The sequence below is a fragment of the Mastigoproctus giganteus genome, chromosome 6, assembly GCF_048544385.1.
Source record: "Mastigoproctus giganteus isolate SK-2022 chromosome 6, ASM4854438v1, whole genome shotgun sequence".
In the NCBI taxonomy this organism is placed as follows: domain Eukaryota; kingdom Metazoa; phylum Arthropoda; class Arachnida; order Uropygi; family Thelyphonidae; genus Mastigoproctus; species Mastigoproctus giganteus.
Genome location: NC_143580.1, coordinates 129,232,817 through 129,255,762, shown reverse-complemented (window position 1 = coordinate 129,255,762; position 22,946 = coordinate 129,232,817). Strand labels below are relative to the sequence as shown.

Here is a 22,946-nt window from a genome sequence, read left to right as displayed (position 1 = left end):
CGGGAAATCCAATCAGACATGATAGCCTACTTCACAGTATTTACAAAAGAAGACCTCCAAAGAATTTTTTGGTCAGTGGCATACATGATGAAACAAGTGCATGGTTGTAGAAGATTACACTGGTAAATATTAACAGTGTAAACATCTGCCATTGAATGAAATTTTTTTCAACATTCACCAAATGTTTTGATCACACTGTGTGTGTGTGTGTGTGTGTGTGTGTGTGTGTGTGTGTGTAGAATATCCCAGGAATTATTATTAAAGTCGATTTATTACAAATTGCATCACCTAGAGGGTGCTAGTTAAGTACTTTGTGATAAATATAAAATGTACATATGGGCACGTGTGTGTGTGTGTGTGTGTGTATATATATACACACACAAGTGTTTATATTTATCATTGTGCACATACACAATGATAAATATAAACATACAGAAGTGGACTGGAGGATAAAAAAAAAATCTTGCATGGCTATAGGTTTAAGAAATGTTAGTGTTGATTAGTCTCCTATATTTCAGCATAGAAATAACTTTGTTGGGTCATTTTCTTCCTATATTGCTGATCAGAACAAATTGTATGGAGGTTTATTTTGGAGGAGTTAAAATTGAATGGTATTTGTCTCATTAATTCAATTTAGTTATGCAGTTTTGAATGCATTTGTATCCATTTTTCTGGTAGTGTGGCGGTAAAAATCCTAGGTTGCCTGATGATGTTTTCAGTGCCGAGCCATCAACTTTGTTTGATAATGATTAGAGGATTATAACGTTTGTCTTGATGAGCAGTGCTTCACAGAGTGGTTTTAAGGTTTCATCGGGGGAAATAATTTGCATATTAGTATTAGGCAAATGATGCAAAGAAGCTTGCTTATGCAGCATCAGTCAAAAAGAAGATTTTACCTCATCTATCCATCCCCTCTAACAGTTTTTGTAATTCTTCCTTAAAATTTATTTAAATTACCCACTTCAACAACAACAGATGAAAGTTTGTTCCAACAATCACTCTCTGGCTGAAAGAAAATTTTTGGATATCTATTCTGCATCCCTTTGTGTGTGTCTGAGAAGGAGTACGGATCGAATAAACTAAATGCCGATCAATCCAATTAAAGCTATAAACATTTCAATAAGAGCTCCTCACAGGTGCCTAGTTTCCAAACACTGCAATTTACAGAACTGTTATTTTTAGTGATGTGAGTACTGATTTTGTATTCTTGACTAATCTTGTTGATTCTTCTTCATCATATATGAATGCAGGCATAAAATATATATTCATTTTTTCATCAACTTGAACAGGATTATTGGTAGTTAGGCAATTTATATCTGGTAGGCCAATCTGGTCTACCACATATAAATTACATAAATTGCCTTTTCCTTGCAGTATTAACATAAGCAAATAATTCTTTGCTACTTTTCTTTGCATTTTTAACCAAAGATTTCTCATCTGCCTTAGTTTGCTTAATCCCCTTAATGACTTGATTGTAGTTTACAGCTTGTACTTACGATGGATTTCTGTATTTGTCAACAATTTGTAATCATCTCTGCCACTAGTCTCTTCAGTCCACTTAACATCCATTTAGATCTGAATCCCAAAAGAATTTCTTAGTTGATGTAAAAAGCTCAGTGGTTTCTTTGATTACTTTCCTGAAAGCCTTCCATTCAGCATTGCAGTTGGTAACATCATCAGTTGGTCCCAAAACATTTTAAGACCATTTTAGTCTCCTTTTCAAAAAAAAAAAAAAAATCCCTTCCAATAATTATTACCCTTAGCAGTAGTTATCTCTTTCCATTCTTAATCAAATCCCATGAGTACACTGTGATCACAACTGCTTATGATAACCAGATCAAGGGTATTTCTTTCTCTAGTTGCCTCTCTAACATGCTGGTGTAGAAAACAGTCATCCAATAAACCCATAAAAGTTCTGGTACTGTGTCAGTGGCCAACCCATAAGTTCCAGTTTATATCTGGATAGTTAAAATCTCACTCATAAGACATTCTTATTTGTTGGTCCACTATTTTTTTTTAAATGGTAAAATGATTAAGCTACATCACATTCCAGTGTTCGAAGCACATATGCATCTTCATGTGGTTTTTTTTTTGGGCAAGTGACCATATGATAACACCATATATTCATATTGCTACCAAGCATGTTTGAATGTAGTTTACTACAGGTAACCCTCATATAACACTATAGTTTAGTTCCTACAAAATGTTGTGTAATGGAAAACTGTGTTATGCGGGACTAAAAACCAGTACAAAAAAGGGTGGTTACATTCCAAAAGCTAACAAAAATACACCATTTTTTTTTTTATAACTATCGGAAACTTAATTTTTATATTAGTAATAACTTAATATTTTATCTTTATTTTTATAATAGTAGTAACTTAAATAGTAATAACTGAACAAATGTCTTACCTTATAAACTGTGATACTTATATGTCAGATAATGTACGTTCATTTAATTTTCTTCCTCTTCATCGCTGCTAAGCACAATCTCTTCTGCAGCATCTAGATTTTGTGTACCTCCTGCTCTCTCTTTAAAAGTCACAATCTGCATGCTTCAAAGTCAGTTTTTTATGGTCTGAAACAAGCACAAGTTCAATAGCACACGAGTTCAATAACCCAGGATTCTCCCAACAAAATACAGTGGAACCTTGCTTTAAAGACATAAAGCACAAATTAAACTTTATTACCTTAACTTTATTAACTTTAAATTTATTAACTTTATTAACAAAGTTATATTGTGTTAGGGTAGCTAAGAAAAAGAACAGGTGCCTGTATACTTGCATGTACACCAATGCTAGGAGTTTAGTAAACAAATTTGATGAATTTGAGGTATTGCTCAAAATATCAAAAGCAGATATTGTTGGGATTTCAGAGACGTGGTATCACACAGATATAAGGAATGCAGAACTGGAATTTGGGGAGTACAATGTCTACAGAAAGGATAGACAGGATAGGAAGGGAGGAGGGGTTATGCTATTAGTTAAGAAATACATAAAATCCAAGGAAGTGAAGCCAGTCGACATCACTGGACAGTGCAGTGTCGAGTCAGTTTGGTGTGACATAAGCATTGGGAGATCAAAATTGAGAGTAGGAGTGTGCTATAGGCCTAATGACTCTGATGAGTATAATAAGAAACTGTACAGGGAAATAGAGTGGGCCAGTAAATCAGTGTCTTATAATGGGGGATTTTAATTTCCCAGATATTGACTGGAATTTGAGGGCTGCTCACTCACACACTAGCAAGGCTTTTGCGGATTTATTGGATGATTGTTTTCTACATCAGCATGTTCGGGAGGCAACTAGAGGGAGTAATATTCTTGATTTGATTATCAGTAGTGATTCTTCATGCATTAAGAATCTGCAGATAAATGAACCAGTAGGTGGCAGTGATCACAGTGTGCTGAAGTGGAATTTACTCAAAAAGGTAACTACCATTAGGGGTAAAGGGAAGGGTTATTGCTTTCGTAAACGCAACTACAATGGACTGAGACAGTATTTAAATTCTATACAGTGGGACCAACTGATGATCCAACAGCAAATTCAAAATGGGAAGCATTCAAAGAATTAATCTTGGAAGCTACTAGGCTTTACATACCAACTAAGAAATATTGTTCAAGGTTTAGGCCAAAATGGATGTCAGATGAACTAATGAGGCATATGGCAGAGAAGAAAAATGCATGGGATTCTTGCAAATTAACACATGACACAGAAGCCTATGATAGATACAAGTTGATATGCAACCGAGTTACAAAGGAGGTTAAGCAGGCGAAGGCAGATTACGGGAAGTCCTTGGCAAGGGATGCGAAGAAAAACAGCAAAGAGTTCTTTACTTATGTAAACTCTAGAAGGAAGGGGATGAATCAGATTGGTCCACTTGATATCGATGGGTCAACTGTTGATGATCCTGCTCAGGTAGCTAACAAACTAAATGAATATTTTGCATCGACATTCACACATGAGGAGTTATTCAGCGAGGGGAATGCCAGAGGTGTATTCAACTCTGGCAGTAAGCTAGAGGATCTTGTAATAATTGAGAGTAAAGTGGAGGAGAAATTGTTGAAGATAAACACAAGAAAGGAACCTGGGGTAGATGGGATCTATCCAGTTATATTAAAGGAGGCAGCAAAGGAAGTAAGCAAACCCTTAGCCCTAATTATGAGAGCTTACTTGGACTCACGGGAGGTACCCATGGACTGGAGATATGCAAATGTGACCCCAATTCACAAAGGAGGATCAAAGGCTGACACATGTAATTATAGACCTGTGAGTTTAACTTCTGTTCCCGGAAAATTAATGGAGGCACTGGTTAAAGAAGCACTGCAGGATCATCTAGACAAGACTTCAGTTATAGCTCGGACACAGCATGGTTTTGTTAAGGGGAAGTCTTGCCTGACCAATTTGATTGGATACTATGATGCAGTCACAAAAGAAGTGGATGCAGGGAATAACTTTGATATTATATACTTGGATCTTAGGAAGGCTTTTGATACTGTTGCCCATGGAAGACTGCTTCACAAATTGGAGCAGTGTGGCATTGGAGGCAAATTGCTGCTATGGATAAAGGGGTGGTTGAGGGGGAGAAGACAGAGAGTGGTAATCAATGGACACTGCTCATCGTGGACTGATGTTATTAGTGGAGTCCCTCAGGGCTCAATATTGGGTCCATTATTGTTTTCTGTATTTATAAATGATATTGATGATGGTATATAGGGCTTAATATCCAAGTTTGCAGATGATACAAAGGTTGGCAGGGTTGTCAAGGACACTACTGACACTATGCTGCTGCAACAGGATCTGGAAAGGTTGAGCAGATGGGCTGAGAGGTGGCAAATGAAGTTTAACATTGACAAATGTAAAGTACTACGTATGGGAAACAGCAACCCCAGAGCAACATATCAACTTTGTGGTGCTACACTGACAGTGGTAGAGAATGAAAGGGACCTAGGGGTGGTTGTGCAGGCAGATATGAAGTTCTCTGAGCAGTGCAGACGGGCTGCAAGAGTAGCTCATCGTGTATTGTCAATGATATATAGGAATTTTTCTAGCAGGGATAAGGAGGTGATTATTCCTTTGTGTGGACAATGGTCAGGCCACAGCTAGAGTACTGTATACTGGCCTGGAGGCCTCATTTCAAGAAGGATGTAGAGCTGCTGGAATGAGTACAGAGAAGGGCAACAAGATTAGTGAATGGAACAAAGGGGTGCTCTTGCAAAGAAAGGCTTAAGTTTTGCAGATTACAGTGCTTGGAGACTAGGCACCTGCGAGGTGAACTGATTGAGGTGTATAAAGCCTTGAATGGTTTGAGCATGCTCAATGCTGATGGGATTCTTCCTCTTGCTCAGAATAATCATCTGAGAGGGCATAAATTCAAATTGAGGAAAGACAGATGTAGGATAGACGTGCGGAAATTTGCCTTCAGCAGTGGGTGGTTGGTTGGTGGAATAGACTTCTATCCCTTGTCGTGGAAGTTGATAGCCTAAATAAGTTTAAGGCTCAGCTGGACAGGTATTTCGAACAAACAGAGGAGTGAAGTGGAAGTGGTTATTTTTTATTTATTTATTTTATTTATTTATTTTTTTTGGCTGATGCTGCATAAGCTTGCTTTCTTGCATCAAATGCCTCTACTAATGCTAATGCTAAGGTTGTTCCAGAAAATGGAAGTGGAAGAAATAAATGAAGAAGAAGAGGAACTGGTTCTGTGAGCTTAAAGTTGGACGGAAAATGGATGTTGACTGGTTGCATTATGTGTTCGGACAGGTTTGGAAGAGAAAGGATAAATTATAGAAGCCAGTTGGGAAGATTAGTGCCCATGGAAATATCTATAGAAAAGGCATGCAGCAGAAACAATGTCTCTCTGAGACAAAGAGTGAAGAGACTGTAAAAGATGGATCATTAATTAACCTCACCGTACTCTTTTGAATGAAGTCTAGAAGCCTGAGAGAGGTATTAGAGGAACTACTGCAGATGTGGAAACAATATTCCATGGTAGGGTGGATTTGATATTTGTACAGAATAAGTAGTTCTTTAGAAGAAAAGTAATGCCGAGAATAAAGAGAACTTTTTTTTTTGTTGTTTAAAGAAAAGAAATGTATGATGTGCTTATGCTAATAGAGATTAGAAGTCAGCGTTATCCCTAAATAGATATACATGATGTTGCCTAAAAATTTGCATGTCATTGAAGATAAACATAGGAGCAGAAGTATCTTTTTTGTGAGATGACTGAGTTTTAGAAGGATTGAAATTAACTAAGTTGTCTTTGCCCCACTGGAGAAATAGCAAGGGCACATAATTCAAGAAAGCAAGCTTATATAGCATCAGCCAAAAAAAAAAAAAAAAACACACCCTTCTCATTTCACCCATCCACTCGCTCCAGATGTTCTGCTTGAATCTGTTTAAGCTATCAACTTCCTACAACCACAGATGGAAGTTTGTTCCAGCAATCAATCACCCACCGGCTAAAGGCAAACTTCAACACATCTATTCTACAATTGTCTTTCCTCAATTTATGCCCCCTTAGGTTCGTAATCTGAACAAGTGAAAGAATCACATCAACATTGAGCATGCTCAAACCATTCAAGGCTTTATACACCTCAGTCAGATCACCGCACAGGTGCCTAGTCTCCAGACACTGTAATTTGCAAAACTTAAGCCTTTCTCCGTAAGATCAACCCTTTGTTCCATTCACTAATCTAGTTGCCCTTCTCTGTACTCATTCCAACAGCTCTACATCCTTCTTAAAATGAGGCCTCCAGACCTGCATACAGTACTCAAGGTGTGGCCGGACCAATTAAAAAAATTCCTGTATATCATTGACAAGACACCATGAGATACTCTTGCAGACCGTCAGCACTGCTCTGAAAACTTCATATCTCCTGAACAATTACCCCCAAGGGCCTTTTCATTCTCTACCACTGTCAATGTAGTACTTTACATTTGTCAATGTTAAACTTCATTTGCCACCTAACTTTTATAGATCCTGTTGCAGCAGCGTACTGTCATTAGTGTCCTTAACAACCCTGCCAACCTTCATATCGTCTGCAAACTTGGACATTAAGCTTGGTATACCATCATTAGTATTATTTATAAATACAGAAAACAATAATGGACCCAACACGGAACCCTGAGGGACTCCACTGATAACATTAGTCCACGATGAGCAGTGTCCATTGATTACCACTCTCTGTCTTCTCCCCCTCAACCACCCCTTTATCCATAGCAGCAATTTGCCTCCAGTGCCACACTGCTCCAATTTGTGCAGCATTCTTCCATGTGCAACAGTATCGAAAGCCTTTCTAAGATCCAAATATATGATATCAAAATTATTCCCTGCATCCAGTTCCTTTGTGACCACATCATAGTATTCAATCAAATTGGTCAGGCAAGACTTTCCCTTAACAAAGCCATGCTGTGTCCGAGCTATAACTGAAGTCTTGTCTAGATGATCCTGTAGTGCTTCTTTAACCAGTGCCTCCATTAAATTCCTTGGAACAGAAGTTAAACTAACAGGTCTGTTATTACCTGTGTCGCTCTTTGATCCTCCTCCTTTGTGAATTGGAGTCAAATTTGCACATCTCCAGTCCTTGGGTACATCCCCTGAGTCCAAGTCCTGAGTCTCATAATTATGGCTAAGGGTTTGCTTAATTCCTTTGCTGCCTCCTTTAATATAACTGAATAGAATTACCTAGAGATCAGCATTTAAGGAATTCGTAGTGGATATTCAAGAAGTTGAAACTGTTTGTGGTTAACTGGAAGGCGGAATGCATTTTTTCTATCAGTAAAACTCTCAGTAGAATTTCCATTCATTGGAAGAAAGTCATTAATATATGAGGAAAAGAGGGGGAGAAAACTGAACCTTGGAAAACATCATTACTGGAAAAGAAGACAGCTATTTACAATCACTCACAGTGAGTGATTGGAGGGAAAAACTGAAATATCCAATTGCAAAAAAGAGCTTGCCATCCGTGAGATGAAAGCTTGTATGTAGATGTGATCAAAAGCTTGTATGTAGATGTGATCAAAAGCTTTAGATATGTTAAGTGCAACTGCTTTGTGTTTCACGAAACTTTTGCATTGAATTTGTCCATAGATGGATAACATAAGCCAATATAGACACTGGTATAATCCATATTGCTGATCATTGATCAGATTGAAGTTTAGCAGTTGGCAGTTAATTGATTTCTCCATTATTTTGGTAAGAGTAGAGGTAATTGCCACATCCAGTTATCATCCCAATCAGTGGGACAATAATTTGATGGGAGGGATTCATCATCCGTTTTAGGAACTGGCTGGATATGAGCAAATTTCCAAGCAGAAAGAAAATTACTATTGGAATAAGAAATTGTAAAAAAGGTAACACAGAATAGAAATGAGTACAGGTTTTAAGAACAAATGGAGAAATAACATCAGAATGTGGAGCTTTCTCATCATCAAGATTGCCCAAAATTCTTCTAACATCCTTTGGCAGAAAACCACAGGAGGCATTGAGTGGAGTGTACTGGAAATGATAGGAGGTGGTTTACCAAGATTGTCAGTTAGAAGAGAAGAATAAAAAAAAATAGAAAAAAGAAGAAAAAAAAAAAAGAAAAGAAAAGTAAGAAAAGGAGGCTCCCCATTCAGAATCTAGTGTGGACTGATTAGTTACTACTTTACAATTGTTGTGAGCTTAGCATTAGTAGAGGCATATGATGCAAGAAAGCAAGCTTATTCAGCATCAGCCAAAAAAAAAAAAAAAAAAACCCCCACTCCCATTTCACCCCTCTGTTCGTTCGAAATACCTGTCCAGTTGAGCTTTAAATTTGTTTAGGCTATCAACTTCAACAACAAGTGATGGAAGTCGGTTCCACCAACCAACCACACGCTGGCCAAAGGCAAATTTCCGCACATCTATCCGACATCCGTCCTTCCTCAATTTGAATTTATGCCCTCTGAGGTGATTATTCTGAGCAAGATGAAGAATCCCATTGGCATTGAGAATGCTCAAACCATTCAAAGCCTTATACACCTCTATCAGATCACCTCGCCGGTGCCTAGTCTCCAGACTCGGTAATTTGCAAAACTTAAGCCTTTCTTCGTAAGAGCAACCCTTTCTTCCATTCACTAATCTTGTTGCCCTTCTCTGTATCCGTTCCAGCAGTTCTACATCCTTCTTGAAATGAGGCCTCCAGACCTGTATACAGTACTCAAGATGTGGCCTAACCATTGCCTTATACAAGGGAATAATCACCTCCTTATCCCTGCTAGAAAAATTCCTGTATATCATTGACAAGACACCATGAGCTACTCTTGCAGCTTGTCTGCACTGCTCAGAGAATTTCATATCTGCCTGCACAATTACCCCCAGGTCCTTTTCATTCTCCACCACTGTCAGTGTAGTACCGCAGAGTTGATACGTTGCTCTGGGGTTACTGTTTCCCATATGTAGTACTTTACATTTGTCAATGTTAAACTTCATTTGCCACTTCTCAGCCCATCTGTTCAACCTTTCCAGATCCTGTTGCAGCAGCATAGCGTCAGTAGTGTCCTTAACGACCCTGCCAACCTTTGTATCATCTGCAAACTTGGACATTAAACTTGATATCCCATCATCAATATCATTCATAAACACCGAAAACAACAACGGACCCAACACTGAACCTTGAGGAACTCCACTAATAACATTAGTCCACGTTGAGCAGTGTCCATTGATTACCACTCTCTGTCTTCTGCCACTCAACCAACCCCTTATCCATAGCAGCAATTTGCCTCCAATGCCACACTGCTCCAATTTGTGCAGCAGTCTTCCATGTGCAACAGTATCAAAAGCCTTCTAAGATCCAAATATATAATATCAAAGTTATTCCCTGCATCCAGTTCTTTTGTGACTACATCATAGTATCCAATCAAATTGGTCAGGCAAGACCTGCCCTTAACAAAACCATGGTGCGTCTGAGCTATAACTGAATTCTTGTCTAGATGATCCTGCAGTGCTTCTTTAACCAGTGCCTCCATTAATTTACCTGGAACAGAAGTAAAACTAACAGGTCTATAATTACTTGTGTCAGCCTTTGATCCTCCTTTGTGAATTGGGGTTACATTTGCACATCTCCAGTCTATGGGTACCTCCCCTGAGTCCAAAGAAGCTCTCATAATTATGGCTAGGGGTTTGCATACTTCCTTTGCTGCCTACTTTAATATAACTGGATAGATCCCATCCACCCCAGGTGCCTTTTTTATGTTTATCCTCAACAATCTCTCCTCCACTTTCCTCTCAGTTATTACAAAATCATCCAGCTCACTGCCAATGTTTACTTTACCTACATCATTCTCCTTCCTGAATAACTCCTCATGCGTGAATGTAGATGCAAAATACTCGTTTAGATTGTTAGCCACCTGAGCAGGATCCTCAACTGTTGAACCATCAATATCCAGTGGACCAATCTGATTCATCCCTTTCCTTCTCGAGTTCAAATATGTAAAGAACTCTTTTCCGTTTTTCTTTGCATCCTTTGCCAATGATTTTTCGTAGTCTGCCTTTGCCTGCCTAATCTCATTTGTGACTTGGTTACAGACCAACTTATATCTATCATAGGCTTCCATGTCACCCATTAATTTGTATGTATCCCATGCATTTTTCTTCTCTGCCACATGTCTCATTAATTCATCTGACAACCATTTAGGCCTAAACCTTGAACAATATTTCTTAGTTGGTATGTAAAGCCTGGTAGCCTCCAAGATTAGTTCCTTGAATGCTTCCCATTTTGAGTTTGCTGTTGGTAACATCATCAGTTGGTCCCACTGTATAGAATTTAAATACTGTCTCAGACCATCATAGTCGCCTTTACGAAAACAAAAACCCTTCCCTTTACCTCTGATGGTAGTTACCTCCTTGAGTAAATCCCACTTCAACACACTGTGATCACTGCCACCTAGTGGTTCATTTATCTGCAGATTCTTAATGCATGAAGAATCACTACTGATAATCAGATCAAGAGTATTGCTCCCTCTTGTTGCCTCACGAACATGCTGATGTAGAAAACAGTCATCCAATAAATCCACAAAAGCCTTGCTAGTGTGCGAGTGACCAACCCACAAAAGCCTTGCTAGTGGGCGAGTGACCAACCCACAAATTCCAGTCAATATCTGGGAAATTAAAATCCCCCATTATAAGACTCTCTGATTTACTGGCCCACTCTATTTCTCTGTACAATATCTTATTATACTCATCAGAGTCATTAGGCCTATAGCACACTCCTACTCTCAATTTTGATTTCCCTATGCTTATGTCACACCAAACTGACTCGACACTGCCCTGTCCATCGATGTCGACTGGCTTCACTTCCTTGGACTTTATGTGTTTCTTAATTAATAGCATAACCCCTCCTCCCCTCCTGTCCTGTCTATCCTTTCTATACACATTGTATTCCCCAAATTCCAGTTCCGCATTACTTATATCTGTGTGACACCACGTCTCTGATATCCCAACAATATCTGCCTTTGATGTTTTGAGCAATACCTCAAATTCATCAAATTTATTTACCAAACTCCTAGCATTGGTGTACACGCAGGGGGCGCCTCCGTAGCCAGGTGGGAAGGAGCAGCAGTGCGTAGCACACGCTTCTTGATTAGACCGGGGTTCGAGCCCGTCACCACCAAATACGGAGGATGCGGAAAGGTCAGGGAATGACGACCGCATATCCCGGAGCAATATGGCCTTAGTTGCTAATGCGCCTAAAAACCAAACAACAGTACACGCAGGTATACATGCACCTGTTTCTATTCTTAGCTACCCTAACACAACCCATGTGTTTACTTGTACCGCAATGACTACCAGCAGTCTCTGAAATATCCTGCATCTTGTTTTCCAGGCTTCCGCTCATTTCAATAGAAGCAGTGCAAGAATCACTTCCACCTCTGCCAGTGGCTACTGTTAATCTATTAGTCCTTGTATCCCCCCCCCCAACTAGCAGTTTTCCGACCCACCTAACCCTGCCTCGACAGCATCAGCAAAAATTCTTGCACCCTTTCTATTTAAGTGTATCCCATCCCTGTAGACGCAATCTCTCCTGTTAACAAGTACAGTCCAGGCTGAAAAAAATTCTACCCCTTGAGCCTTGCACAATCCCTCCAGGGTCGAATTGATCGACAAGGCTCTCATCATATACTCCCTCCTATCGTGTCTGGGCAGAATTGCAGACACTTTCAAGTTCAACCCTAATTCACAGCTTTTTTTCAACAGTGACCTGTACTTGCTAAGTAATTCCGCCGGTCTCCTACTCTTAATATCATTAGTGCCAACGTGTACAACTATATCACCTTTTGTGCCCTTAAAAGATGATATCCGCTCTACAACGTCATCAACCTTTGCCCCTGGCAGACATACCCTGGTCCTATTCCACCTATCCTTTCTACAAAGCATGTTCCCCGTTTCCCTGACAATAGAGTCACCAACAACTACTAGTTCCTGGATGCAAGCCAATTGCAGTATGCAGCATTCTTATCTTGAACAGCCTTTGCATGTTTATTGAAAAACCAACGTTTAAACAGAGGAAGAGATTTTAAGGTGGGGGTGTGGAATAAAGGAGTTAATCCCCACCCACTAGTTTAATGATAACTGAAAAATTCTGTGATTTGTGTTGTGTTCGGGGAATGTCTTGTGTAGGAGGAGGCTCCAGCATACTTGACATAATGTCACTATTTTCTTTTACCACAGACTTTTTAGAAGATACCTTGTATTTCTTGTGCTTAGTAATTATACTTAAGTGGTGATATCAGTTAGCTGAATTGCCTGATCATGCAATTGAAATAAGATGTATTCAGTATGCTGTTCAAACTCAGTACTTTAAAGAAAAACAAAAGCCTTTTGTTTTTATCCATTTCTTACTTTTTAAGTAAAATATATAGAAGTTGCACCTAATACATAAAAATGTGAATTTACGCATATCTTATTATAATACTAAATAAATTGCTTGTCCTTTAAATATTTCCTTGCTTTACTTTAAAATATGCTCTATATAGTAACTGTTGCTTTTTAATCAGTGTATATGTGTACACTTTCATAGGCATATTTCCTTTACTGCCCATTCTGCCCATCATGATAAAATCATTTCTCAAGTGCACTTCATAATTTATTTATTTTATTTTTTTGTATGCCAAAAATACTGGGCAAGGTAAGCTTTTCTTTAGTCTCACTTTGACTTGAAATGGACAGTAGGCTTGCTATGAACACATCACTCATGTACTGGGAGGTGTTTCTCCATGAGTTATATCAGTATTGCACTGCACATTATGTATTTATCTCCATTTGGAGCAGTTCATATAAAAAAAAAAAAAAAAAAGCTCTGCTCCAAATAGAGAAGTGCACTGCTATATTTTAAAAAGCATTAAAATTAATATTAAAAAACATTGATATATTATATAAATGCCATTTCCTATAATATATCAATCTCACATTGTGGAGGAACTTCACCAGTAGTTTCTTCAGCACTACACTGCAAATGAAGGGCATTGCTCCTCAGAAGAAAGTGTATTTATGGTTATTTGAAAAATGTGAAAGTTGTGTTCTGTAGATGTCCTATGAGACTTTTGCACTAATTTCAGTGGCTTAAGTTTAAAAAAAAAAATTAATTTGAACATACAGGGGCTCCCCAATTATCTGAAGTGACTGAACGGATTGCCTTTAACAGAAATCGTGGCTAATAGAAGCACAGTGTTTATTACATACTAAATAAATTGCTTGTCTTTAAATATTTCTTTGCTTTATTTTAAAATATGCTCTATATAGTAACTGTTATTTACTATATATATAGTATATAACAGCTCTATATAGTAAATAAAATGCATGGAGCAATTTTTAAAAGGTTAAATAAAATACAATACAGTACTATATGTAAAATGTTTGTTATATGTAGTATACACTAAATAAATTTGCAATTTTATTCCCTGTTGTGATATTTATTAAAACTGTCTAAAAACAAAGTTCTAAATATTCTGCTTGATCATATTACTTTTTTATATTATGATGTTGATGGTTCAAGCGTGTATAACCACTAAATATGACATTATTTTTTGTGCATTTTATTTTGTAAACTCTGCTGACTGTATGCGGCTGTCCCAGATTATAAAAAAAAATTAATTTATTTATCTAAGGCCATATTTCCCCTCTTTTACTGGTGAAGTGTTACTGTTGTTACACTTCCCAGTAAAGTTTTATAGAAGATTAAGATAGTAGTCACTGTTGATTACAAGGTTGAGCAGCTACATAATCTTGATAGGCCGACTGGGCTAACCGGGTGAGTAAAGCACCTGCCTGGCAACCCAAAGGTTGCTGGTTCGAATCCTGCCTCGGGCTTGGATCAAAGTACTGCAAAAAACCTTGGGAAGTGCACTATGGCCACAGAAGCCGATGCGCCAATAACTACCAAAAAGGCGCCTCCGTAGCCAGGTGGGAAGGAGCAGCAGTGCGTAGCACACGTTTCTTGATTAGACCGGGGTTCGAGCCCGTCACCACCAAATACAGAGGATGCAGAAAGGTCAGGGAATGACCACCGCATATCCCGGAGCAATATGGCCTTAGTTGCTAATGCTCCTAAAACCAAATAACAAACAAACAAACAACTACCAAAAAAAAAAAAAAAAAAAAAAAAATCTTGATATTCGAGTGCCTATTTTATACTTTGAGCACCGTTTTAGAGTTTTATTGGCTAAACTAGAAGCTTGCATATTCGAGTTCTTACTGTAACTTAGTTACTTTTCATAAATGTAATGTTACTTTTATTTTTTAAATTACACTGGTCAACACGTAAAATGTTACAAAAGCAAAAATACCCAATCTTGACTAATTTTATGCTACTGAACACAAAAATCACATTAAAATTTGTTGATTGGCTCTTGTTTTCGAATTACAGTTGGGGGGTCTCATATTAATGAGTTACTCTACATTATGAACTACGGCTCTCAGCACAATGCATGACAACACCACACCACAGTTTCAGTAACATCACACTCTTATCATGTAATCAGCAACTATCACCTTGCTCTACATCATGTGATAAGTTGTTGTCACCTCAAATACATCTTCAACTCTGTTGCAGTAATCTTCGGACACGGCTAGGTATTGAATGATTTGTTCTCAGTTAACAGTTGTTCTCTTTGAGATTCCTACTTTTTACGCAGTAATTGTGTCGTGTAAGATTAATATGCCCCATAATTGTGTGAATAGTCCAGATGACTTCTGTTATGTATGTGGAGAAATCACATTAGTTTCAAGAAAGTGTCCCTTAATTTGAGCCATAAAAAAGGCCTGCTTCTTGTACTTTGGGTGTTAAGTAGGCAATCGGGACAAGAACTGGCTCCACCTATATGCTGCATTACCTGTTCATTAAAACTCAGTGTGCGTGAGTGAATTGAAAGTGATGTTTTATGCCTTTTTGCAGTGCCCATGATATGGAGGGAGCCAACAAATCACGTCACAGACTGTTACTTTTGTACATAGCCTTCTATCAGAAAAGGGAAGACAATGAAGAAAAAGTGGACAGTGGCATACCCAAATATACCATCTGCAGTTCATCCCGTGCCTCAGTGAAGTACCACCTATTCCTGAACCACTTTCAGCTTTGATGATGATTTTGAAGTCCACTGCCTGCTCTGATGCTGCATATCTGGGTCGTGCCAAAACACTAATATACAGTGACAATAGAGCGAGGAAATTAGAATTCTCTTGAAAGTCTTGATGAAATCTTCACATAATAACACTCTTTGTTGTTTCTTCTCATATGTGAGGCTCTGTGGCACAAATTTTGCACAGACCTTCCTTTTCCCTAAATCTTTATGCAGAATTTGTTGAATTGTCTCCTTATTCATATCCAACTCATCAGCCATCATTCTGAGAGTCAAACAATGGTCTCTTGCCACAATTTCCCAAACTTTTGCAATTCTGTTCTCATTTTAAGAAGTTGGCAGATGCCTATTTCTCGAGTCATTGCGAACATCTTCACATCGGTTTTTGAACTGTTTATACCATTCAGACGCACTGGTATGACAAACAATTTTTAATATTTCATACATTTCTATTGTAGATTTTCCAGTTTAAACCAAAATTTGATATTTTTTCATTGCTCCATTGCAAAATCATGGCATGGAACCTTAACAATTCTAACAAAACTGGTTGTTACTTACAGCTCATCAGAATACTGGACAAACTCAGTACCATCCTCTGTTAGAGGAAGTTTGAATTACATCATATCACTTCTGTTTATTTTCAAACTCATCAAACTTGATGAATTTGAAAATAACAGCACCAGTCTGGGAACTTCATAGCCATGCCTCATATATAAGCTACCAACATTAATTATAACCTAGACCACTGGTGCGCCCTCTGGGGGTTGCGGGAAAAAATTAAAGGGGTCGCGGCAATTTTTAAATAAAATTAGTTTTTGTGTACATGAAAGACAAAAAACCTGTTGTTTAAATTACTTTTTATTCAATACTGTAGGTGTAGAGATCTTGCAACTGGAACGAAGTCTGAGATACGAATGAACCCTAATACCACTCTATTTTTTAGGATGGTTTCATGTGTGATGCAGATAGCTTTCTTACTTATTGTCCTTGTGGATAATATGGCTTAATTTGCTTACTGGCTATGGACACACAGAAAGCAGCTGACTAGTGTGACTTCTCAATATGTATTAATACGTCTCAGTACTACTCAATTGCTGAACCGTAATCCCTCTAGCTCTTAATTCGTTCTTCCTAAAGCAAAAATTTCTGAAATTGCCTAAAGACCAGAAAATATGTGGTGACAGTAAATAGCAAGTCTGTGGCATGCACGATTTATTCTGCTTCGTAATTTGATGCTTTCATGTCAACTTGGATGTGTTTTTCATTCTTCTACTACATTTTTTTTTTTTTTTTTTTTTGTTTTTAAGAAGAAAAAAAATATATACATTTTTATATATTTTACTATGGACAATTGAGTAATCAGAACAAAACAGTCGAGGAGTGACAACAATAACGTTGCTACAGATACACCAGAAGCTGCAAGGGTAAAAAATGTATTGTGAAAATTTGGACACTAATGTTATTTTAAGTGTAGTGCAACCACCAATTTCAAGTAGAGCCTTCATATTCCAAATCAAAAAGAATAGAAAATATCAAGAAAAATTTATGAAGTACAGCTTTACTTATGGTATTGTTAAAGATGAGATGTCCTGTGTGTGTAATATGTTACGAAAAACTGGCTAACAAAAGCATGAAACCTATTAAATTAAAAAGACACTTACATACAAAACATCCAGAGATAATGAAAAAACTGAATCCTTGTTCAAAAGACATGCCAATGCCATACAAGTTCTGGTATGTTTCATGAAAAAACACTGCAGTTCCTTGTAAAGCTTTAAGAGCATCATTGGAAGGTTCATATTTAATAGGAAAAAATTTGGAATCACAATACTATTGCTGAATCCCTTGTTCTCCCTCCTGCGATAAAAACGATTTCAATTATGCATGGAGAAAAGTACAGCAATGATTTAAATACCATTCCTCTATCCAGAGACACAGTTATTGCAAACAACATTAAATTGAATTTTATGTTGTTGCTAACAACATAAAATTCAATTTATTAAATCAATTGAGAGAAAGTCCAATTTTTGCAATAGAGTTAGATGAATTCACAGATATTTAAAACCTTGCTCAACTTATTGTATATGTCAGATACTGCTACAAGGGAGATATTATGGAGAATTTTCTATTTTGCAAAGCTTTGGAAGGAAGAACAATGGACGAGATTTTTGATGTTATAAATATTTTCTTCCAAACAAATATTGTCTAAAGTGGAACAACTGCTTTGTGATTTGTACTGATGGTGCAGCTGCATTAACAGGATAAAATAAAGGTTTAAAAGGAAAAGTAAAGGAAATTGTTCCAAATATAAATTTGAATCATAGCATTATACAGTACAAAGATGCGAAAAGTGTGATCAACTTTATTTAAAAGTAGAAGCTTAAATAGCAGACTTAGGTGGTTGCCCAGTAGTAAAGTGTTGTGATGTCTTTTTAACCTCAAACATCAAGTTTTGTTTTTATCAGATAAAAATCAGAACTGTGCTCAATTGTTTACAAATCAAAAATGGCCTGGAAAACTAAGTTCCCTTGCTGATATATTTGAAAAACTTAATGATTTAAATTTAAGTCTTTAAGGACAAGGAATAAATATATTAATACTCAGTGATAAAATAGAAACTTTCAAAGGGAAGCTTAATCTTTGGAAAACTGAATTTGAGCATAATACTGGAATGTTCCCATGCTTTTCTGATTTTGTTATAATATTGACATTTTACAATTTAGAGATATCACTGCCACCCACCTAACAATGCTAATTAAGAATTTTTCCAAATGATTTAATGTATCTCCAGAAAAAAAGTTGTATTAGATTCACAATCCCTTTGCTTTTGATATTTCTTCATGTCCCAAAATTATTTATTTGTTTGCTGAAAAACCATTTAGCAAAAGGACTGAAGCATTACATGCTCTTTTCAAGGCTACTTGGGAAAATATTTAGCATTCTCTTCAAGACGAGTATCCAGAATTATCGAAATTGGCGATACAAGCAATGCTACTTTTCGAGTCTACATATTTATGTGAGGTTGGTTTCTCAAAATTAACAGCTATAATAACAAAACAGCATTCCAGACTTGTTCCAGAAGATGACATGAGATTAGTAATTTCAAACATTGTGCCAAATATTATCGGTTATCCAGACTGGTCCTTCTCATTAATTGTTTTGTTTTGTAATTGTTCATTTTTTTATTGTTTTGTAATTGAAGAATAAGAATTTGATTTGTTGTTTTTGCTGTTCAATTAAAAATTAAACAATTATTTTAATGTGTAAATTAAAAAGGAAACAATTTTTTCATTCCTTTCTCAGTACTTGAATAAAATTTTCTACTACATAATTTATAAAATGCCATTTTTCTTCTCTAAAAATCTGGTCATCCTACCTCGGGGTTTACATTGAGGGATCGCATTAATTTTATCTATTTTAATAGTGGGGGGGGGGTCGCGAGCGAAATAAGTTTGCACACCATTGGCCTAGACTGCTAGTTAATGAGTCTCTCTAATTTAATATTATGGCCTCCGTAGCCGAGTGGTCAGGAGCAGGAGTGCAGTAGCACACGCTCTTTGAATAGACCAGGGTTCACGCCCCTGACTACTAAATACAGTTGGTCTGCCAACCCACACTGGACCAGCGTGGCAAATTATGGTCCAATTCTCTCTGCATGAATTGTTGAGGAGGCTTCCATCCTGCAGTGGGTTGATAATGGCTGCAGTTTACTTTTTTTTTTTTTTTTTTTACTAATCTAATATTAATACTATATAACAAGATCTTTTAAATAATTCATCTCATGAGGTCAGTTATTTAGAATTAACGCAAAGGCCAAAGAAATTGCTTCTACTCTTAATATTATATATAACCGATTTAAACAATAATATTTGATACTTGACATAAATTCCCCCTTGTGCTACAGATACTTGCTGCTTTGACCTTTGTATTTATTCTAACATGCACGTGACACTGATTTCTACAGCCATGCCAGTAAGTACTTTGACTCACCGGCATGACTATAGAAATCAGTTTCATTGGTATTTAGCCTGCCTACTTCAGCAGTCACTGCGGGAATTGTTGAGAATTTTCCAGTACAATTTTTTGGTTCCATACCTGGCACTAATGCTGTGGGTACAGAACCAAAGATGTATGTGGCATTTTTTACCAATACCAAGAGATATGTTATCATAAAAGATTGGAAATTCCACTCTATGTAACAACTATTTGTATTTCAAATTTGTGGAAGCACAATACAGCATGGTAAACTGGTGCCTGAAGATTGAATATTGCCTTGATAGAAAATATCTCTGAGGTTTCTTCATAACCAGAAGTCACATCATTTAAGGTCTGGAGATTGAACTGACTAAGCACTGGCAGAATACTAGGCATGATGTCATTATTGTTAAATGTTGCTTGAAGCAAGTGTTTAACTGATTGAGAAATCTGTAGGGAAGTTCTTGCATGAAAATAGTTGTCCAAAGATAAAAGGTGCACATTTTGGAACCATGTGCTTGTTGCTTCTCAAAGAAGAATGGTCAAATTATAAAGTTTGAGAGGAATTTTGTCAATGACACATAACATAATCTTGACACCTTAGAAACTTTTAGCATTTGCAACTTTATTATGCTTTATTGATTAAGAATTGTAACAATACTTACTTAGCTGCTGGAAATGAGCCTTAATCAGTCCATAAGATATTCCAAGGCCACATGTCATCCAAAAATTAGCATTAGTAGAGGCACCATATGCCTCTACTAATGCCAGGAAACTTATACAGCATCGGCCAAAAAAAATACACACTTCCCATTTCACCCATCCATTCGCTCCAAAAGTTTGTCGAGTTCTTCCTTGAATTTACTTAACCTATCAACTTCCACAACGATGTTCCAGCAATCAACTACCCGCTGGCTAAAGGCAAATTTCCACACGTCTATTCTACAACCGGCTTTTCTCAATTTCAGTTTATGCACTCTTAGGTTCGTAATCCAAGCAAGAGGAAGAATCCTATCAGCATTGAGCCTGCTCAAACCGTTCAAGGCCTTATATACCTCAGTCAGATCACGTTGCAGGTGCATAGATCTCCAGATGTTGCAAATTTCAGAACTTAAGCATTTCTTGGTAAGAGCAGCCCTTTGTTCCCCTCACCAGTCGTATTGCCCTTCTCTGTACTCGCTCTAGCAAATTGTAGAACAAATTGAGTGTTGTGAAGATCACATGGAATTAACTGGTGCAGCACACAGATCTTGTAAGGAAACCATTGCAGGGGGTATTGAAGCAATTTGCAGTTGATTAGTTGTTGCAGCACTGCTTTTCTACTACTTGATAATTGTGTATTTCACACCCTCAAAGGACTTATTCTTTGAATTTTCTCTCCATTTTCTACAGTCATTTTATAAAAGTGGAACCTATTTTTAGTTGGTAGTATTCCCAAATTGCCTGATTTGGTAAAAAGCTTTACTGAAAAAGCATGATCTTTTATCTACAATACTGCATTGACTTTTTTTGCTACTGTGGTTGCATCTGCTTTTATCACATTGAAGATGTGTCACTAGACATATGAGGTTTGCTTTCCATACTTACTGTATATAGCACCAGATACACTTGAAGCCAGTGTCACTTTTTGGAACTAAATTTGTGTGTCTTTTATTTCTGCATGGTCTTTGGTGCCCTTTTGTTTTAAATGTCATCTATTGCTGATTTGTGTTTTGTCTCTTACAGGCAACCAAACTGATGTTCTTTAATTTTAATCACTTGTGTGTGTGTGAGAGAGAGAGAGAGAGAGAGAGAGAGAGAGAGAGAGTATGCATACATATATGTATATCTGTTTATTTTATTTTTTAGGTAATGGAACATACCACTTCAAAATTCTTGTTCCAGCTGTTGCAGCCGGTGCTATTATTGGAAAAGGTGGGGAGACAATTGCTCAACTTCAGAAAGAGGCAGGAGCTAGAGTTAAGATGTCAAAAGCACATGATTTTTACCCAGGTATGAGTTTAAAAAAATTTAAAGCAATATGTACTTGCATGATTTATATAACAATTATTCAAAAATTATTTGTTTTCTTACAAACAGATAATAATTCTGTAGCTAATGATAAGTGGCAGGAAGCTAACACTGCACCTCCCAAATTTGATTCACTCTGTTCTGTTGTTCATAATAGAATAAACAGTACAACAGAGTTTACTAGTTTGTTGACTGGTTTGAGAAGGACATGTAAGTACCCTTGTTGACAAGGGCACAAATTTTGAATTCTAAATATGAAAGCTTTTGCTTCTTCTTTCCCTTCTTCAAGAAATATTGTGAGGAACAAAATCTTAACATCAGGACCTTGCTTGTTTTTGACAGTGTGCCTAGCCATCCTGTTAATGTTGAAGACCTAGATGACATTATATAACTTATTTTCATGGCAGCAAATATAACTGCTCTATTGATGGACCAAGAAGTTGATAGTGGATAGTGACATTCACAATCTGTTAATACCCAGTGGATCATGTTGCAACTTCTCACCAAAACAAGAGAGCAAGGACTATCCATCATTTTGGGAATTCTGGCATGGGAAGAAGCAACTTAAGGCACACTGAACGGTGTTGGATAGATTATTTGGCTGGAGTGCATTTACAGTAATTTGCTGATGTTCCTGAAATTCAGTTACAGCTTGTAGAATTGGCAAATTATTGAGATTGGTTTCAACGAAGTGTATATAATTAACATGGAGGAAATATTGGAATCACGTGATGCTGAACTGACCAAGGATTGACAAAAAATAAGAGCCAGCCAGCATTGCAAATAAAACAGCTCATGTCAAAAAGATATCTGAAGCCTACAGTATGTTTGACATGAGGTTTTGACAAGAAGTCTGAACAGAGTGTAAGTTCCATCATCAAGAAATGAGTGATCTTTTGTGCTGCTGTAATGAACTGTATTCAGGAGAAGAGAAAATAGATTTCTTTCCTTGGATTCTTAAAATGTGAATAATTTGCTATGATTAATACAGTATGTAATTAATAATAAATGTTTATGTATATAGTATAGAACAGTCAACACGTGTGTATTTTTTATTGCTTTCCTGTTTTAATATTGATTTAATTTTTATTTTTAGTAGTTAGGTGAAGTTTGAATTAAGTTGGTGTCCAAAATTGGACCATGAAAATGCATCTGTCCTTTATAATATATATACTGTATATGTATTATAGTACAATTCTGTTACAGTGAATACTGTTTTTAAAAAAAATTAACCTTAAGAAAAATATTTTGAAGGCCAGCTGTGTATAAAATGAGTTTGTTTATAAAAATAAAACTAATTGCAAAAGTTATGCTGGTTAACCAGTAGACTGTTTCATTTCACTTTAACAGGGACCTGTTTTAAACAG

The 22,946-nt window shown here is 37.0% G+C and overlaps 1 protein-coding gene across 2 annotated transcripts in view; it reads left to right on the top strand.

Moving 5' to 3' along the window:
* LOC150084574 (RNA-binding protein Pasilla-like) overlaps positions 1–22,946 on the top strand; it is a 328,124-nt gene that overhangs the window by 157,779 nt on the left and 147,399 nt on the right. For both annotated transcript variants that reach the window (XM_090375335.1, XM_090375334.1), the window contains exon 2: positions 21,418–21,561. In XM_090375335.1, coding sequence (XP_090231461.1) covers positions 21,418–21,561 — 144 coding nt within the window. The remainder of the gene's footprint in view (positions 1–21,417; positions 21,562–22,946) is intronic.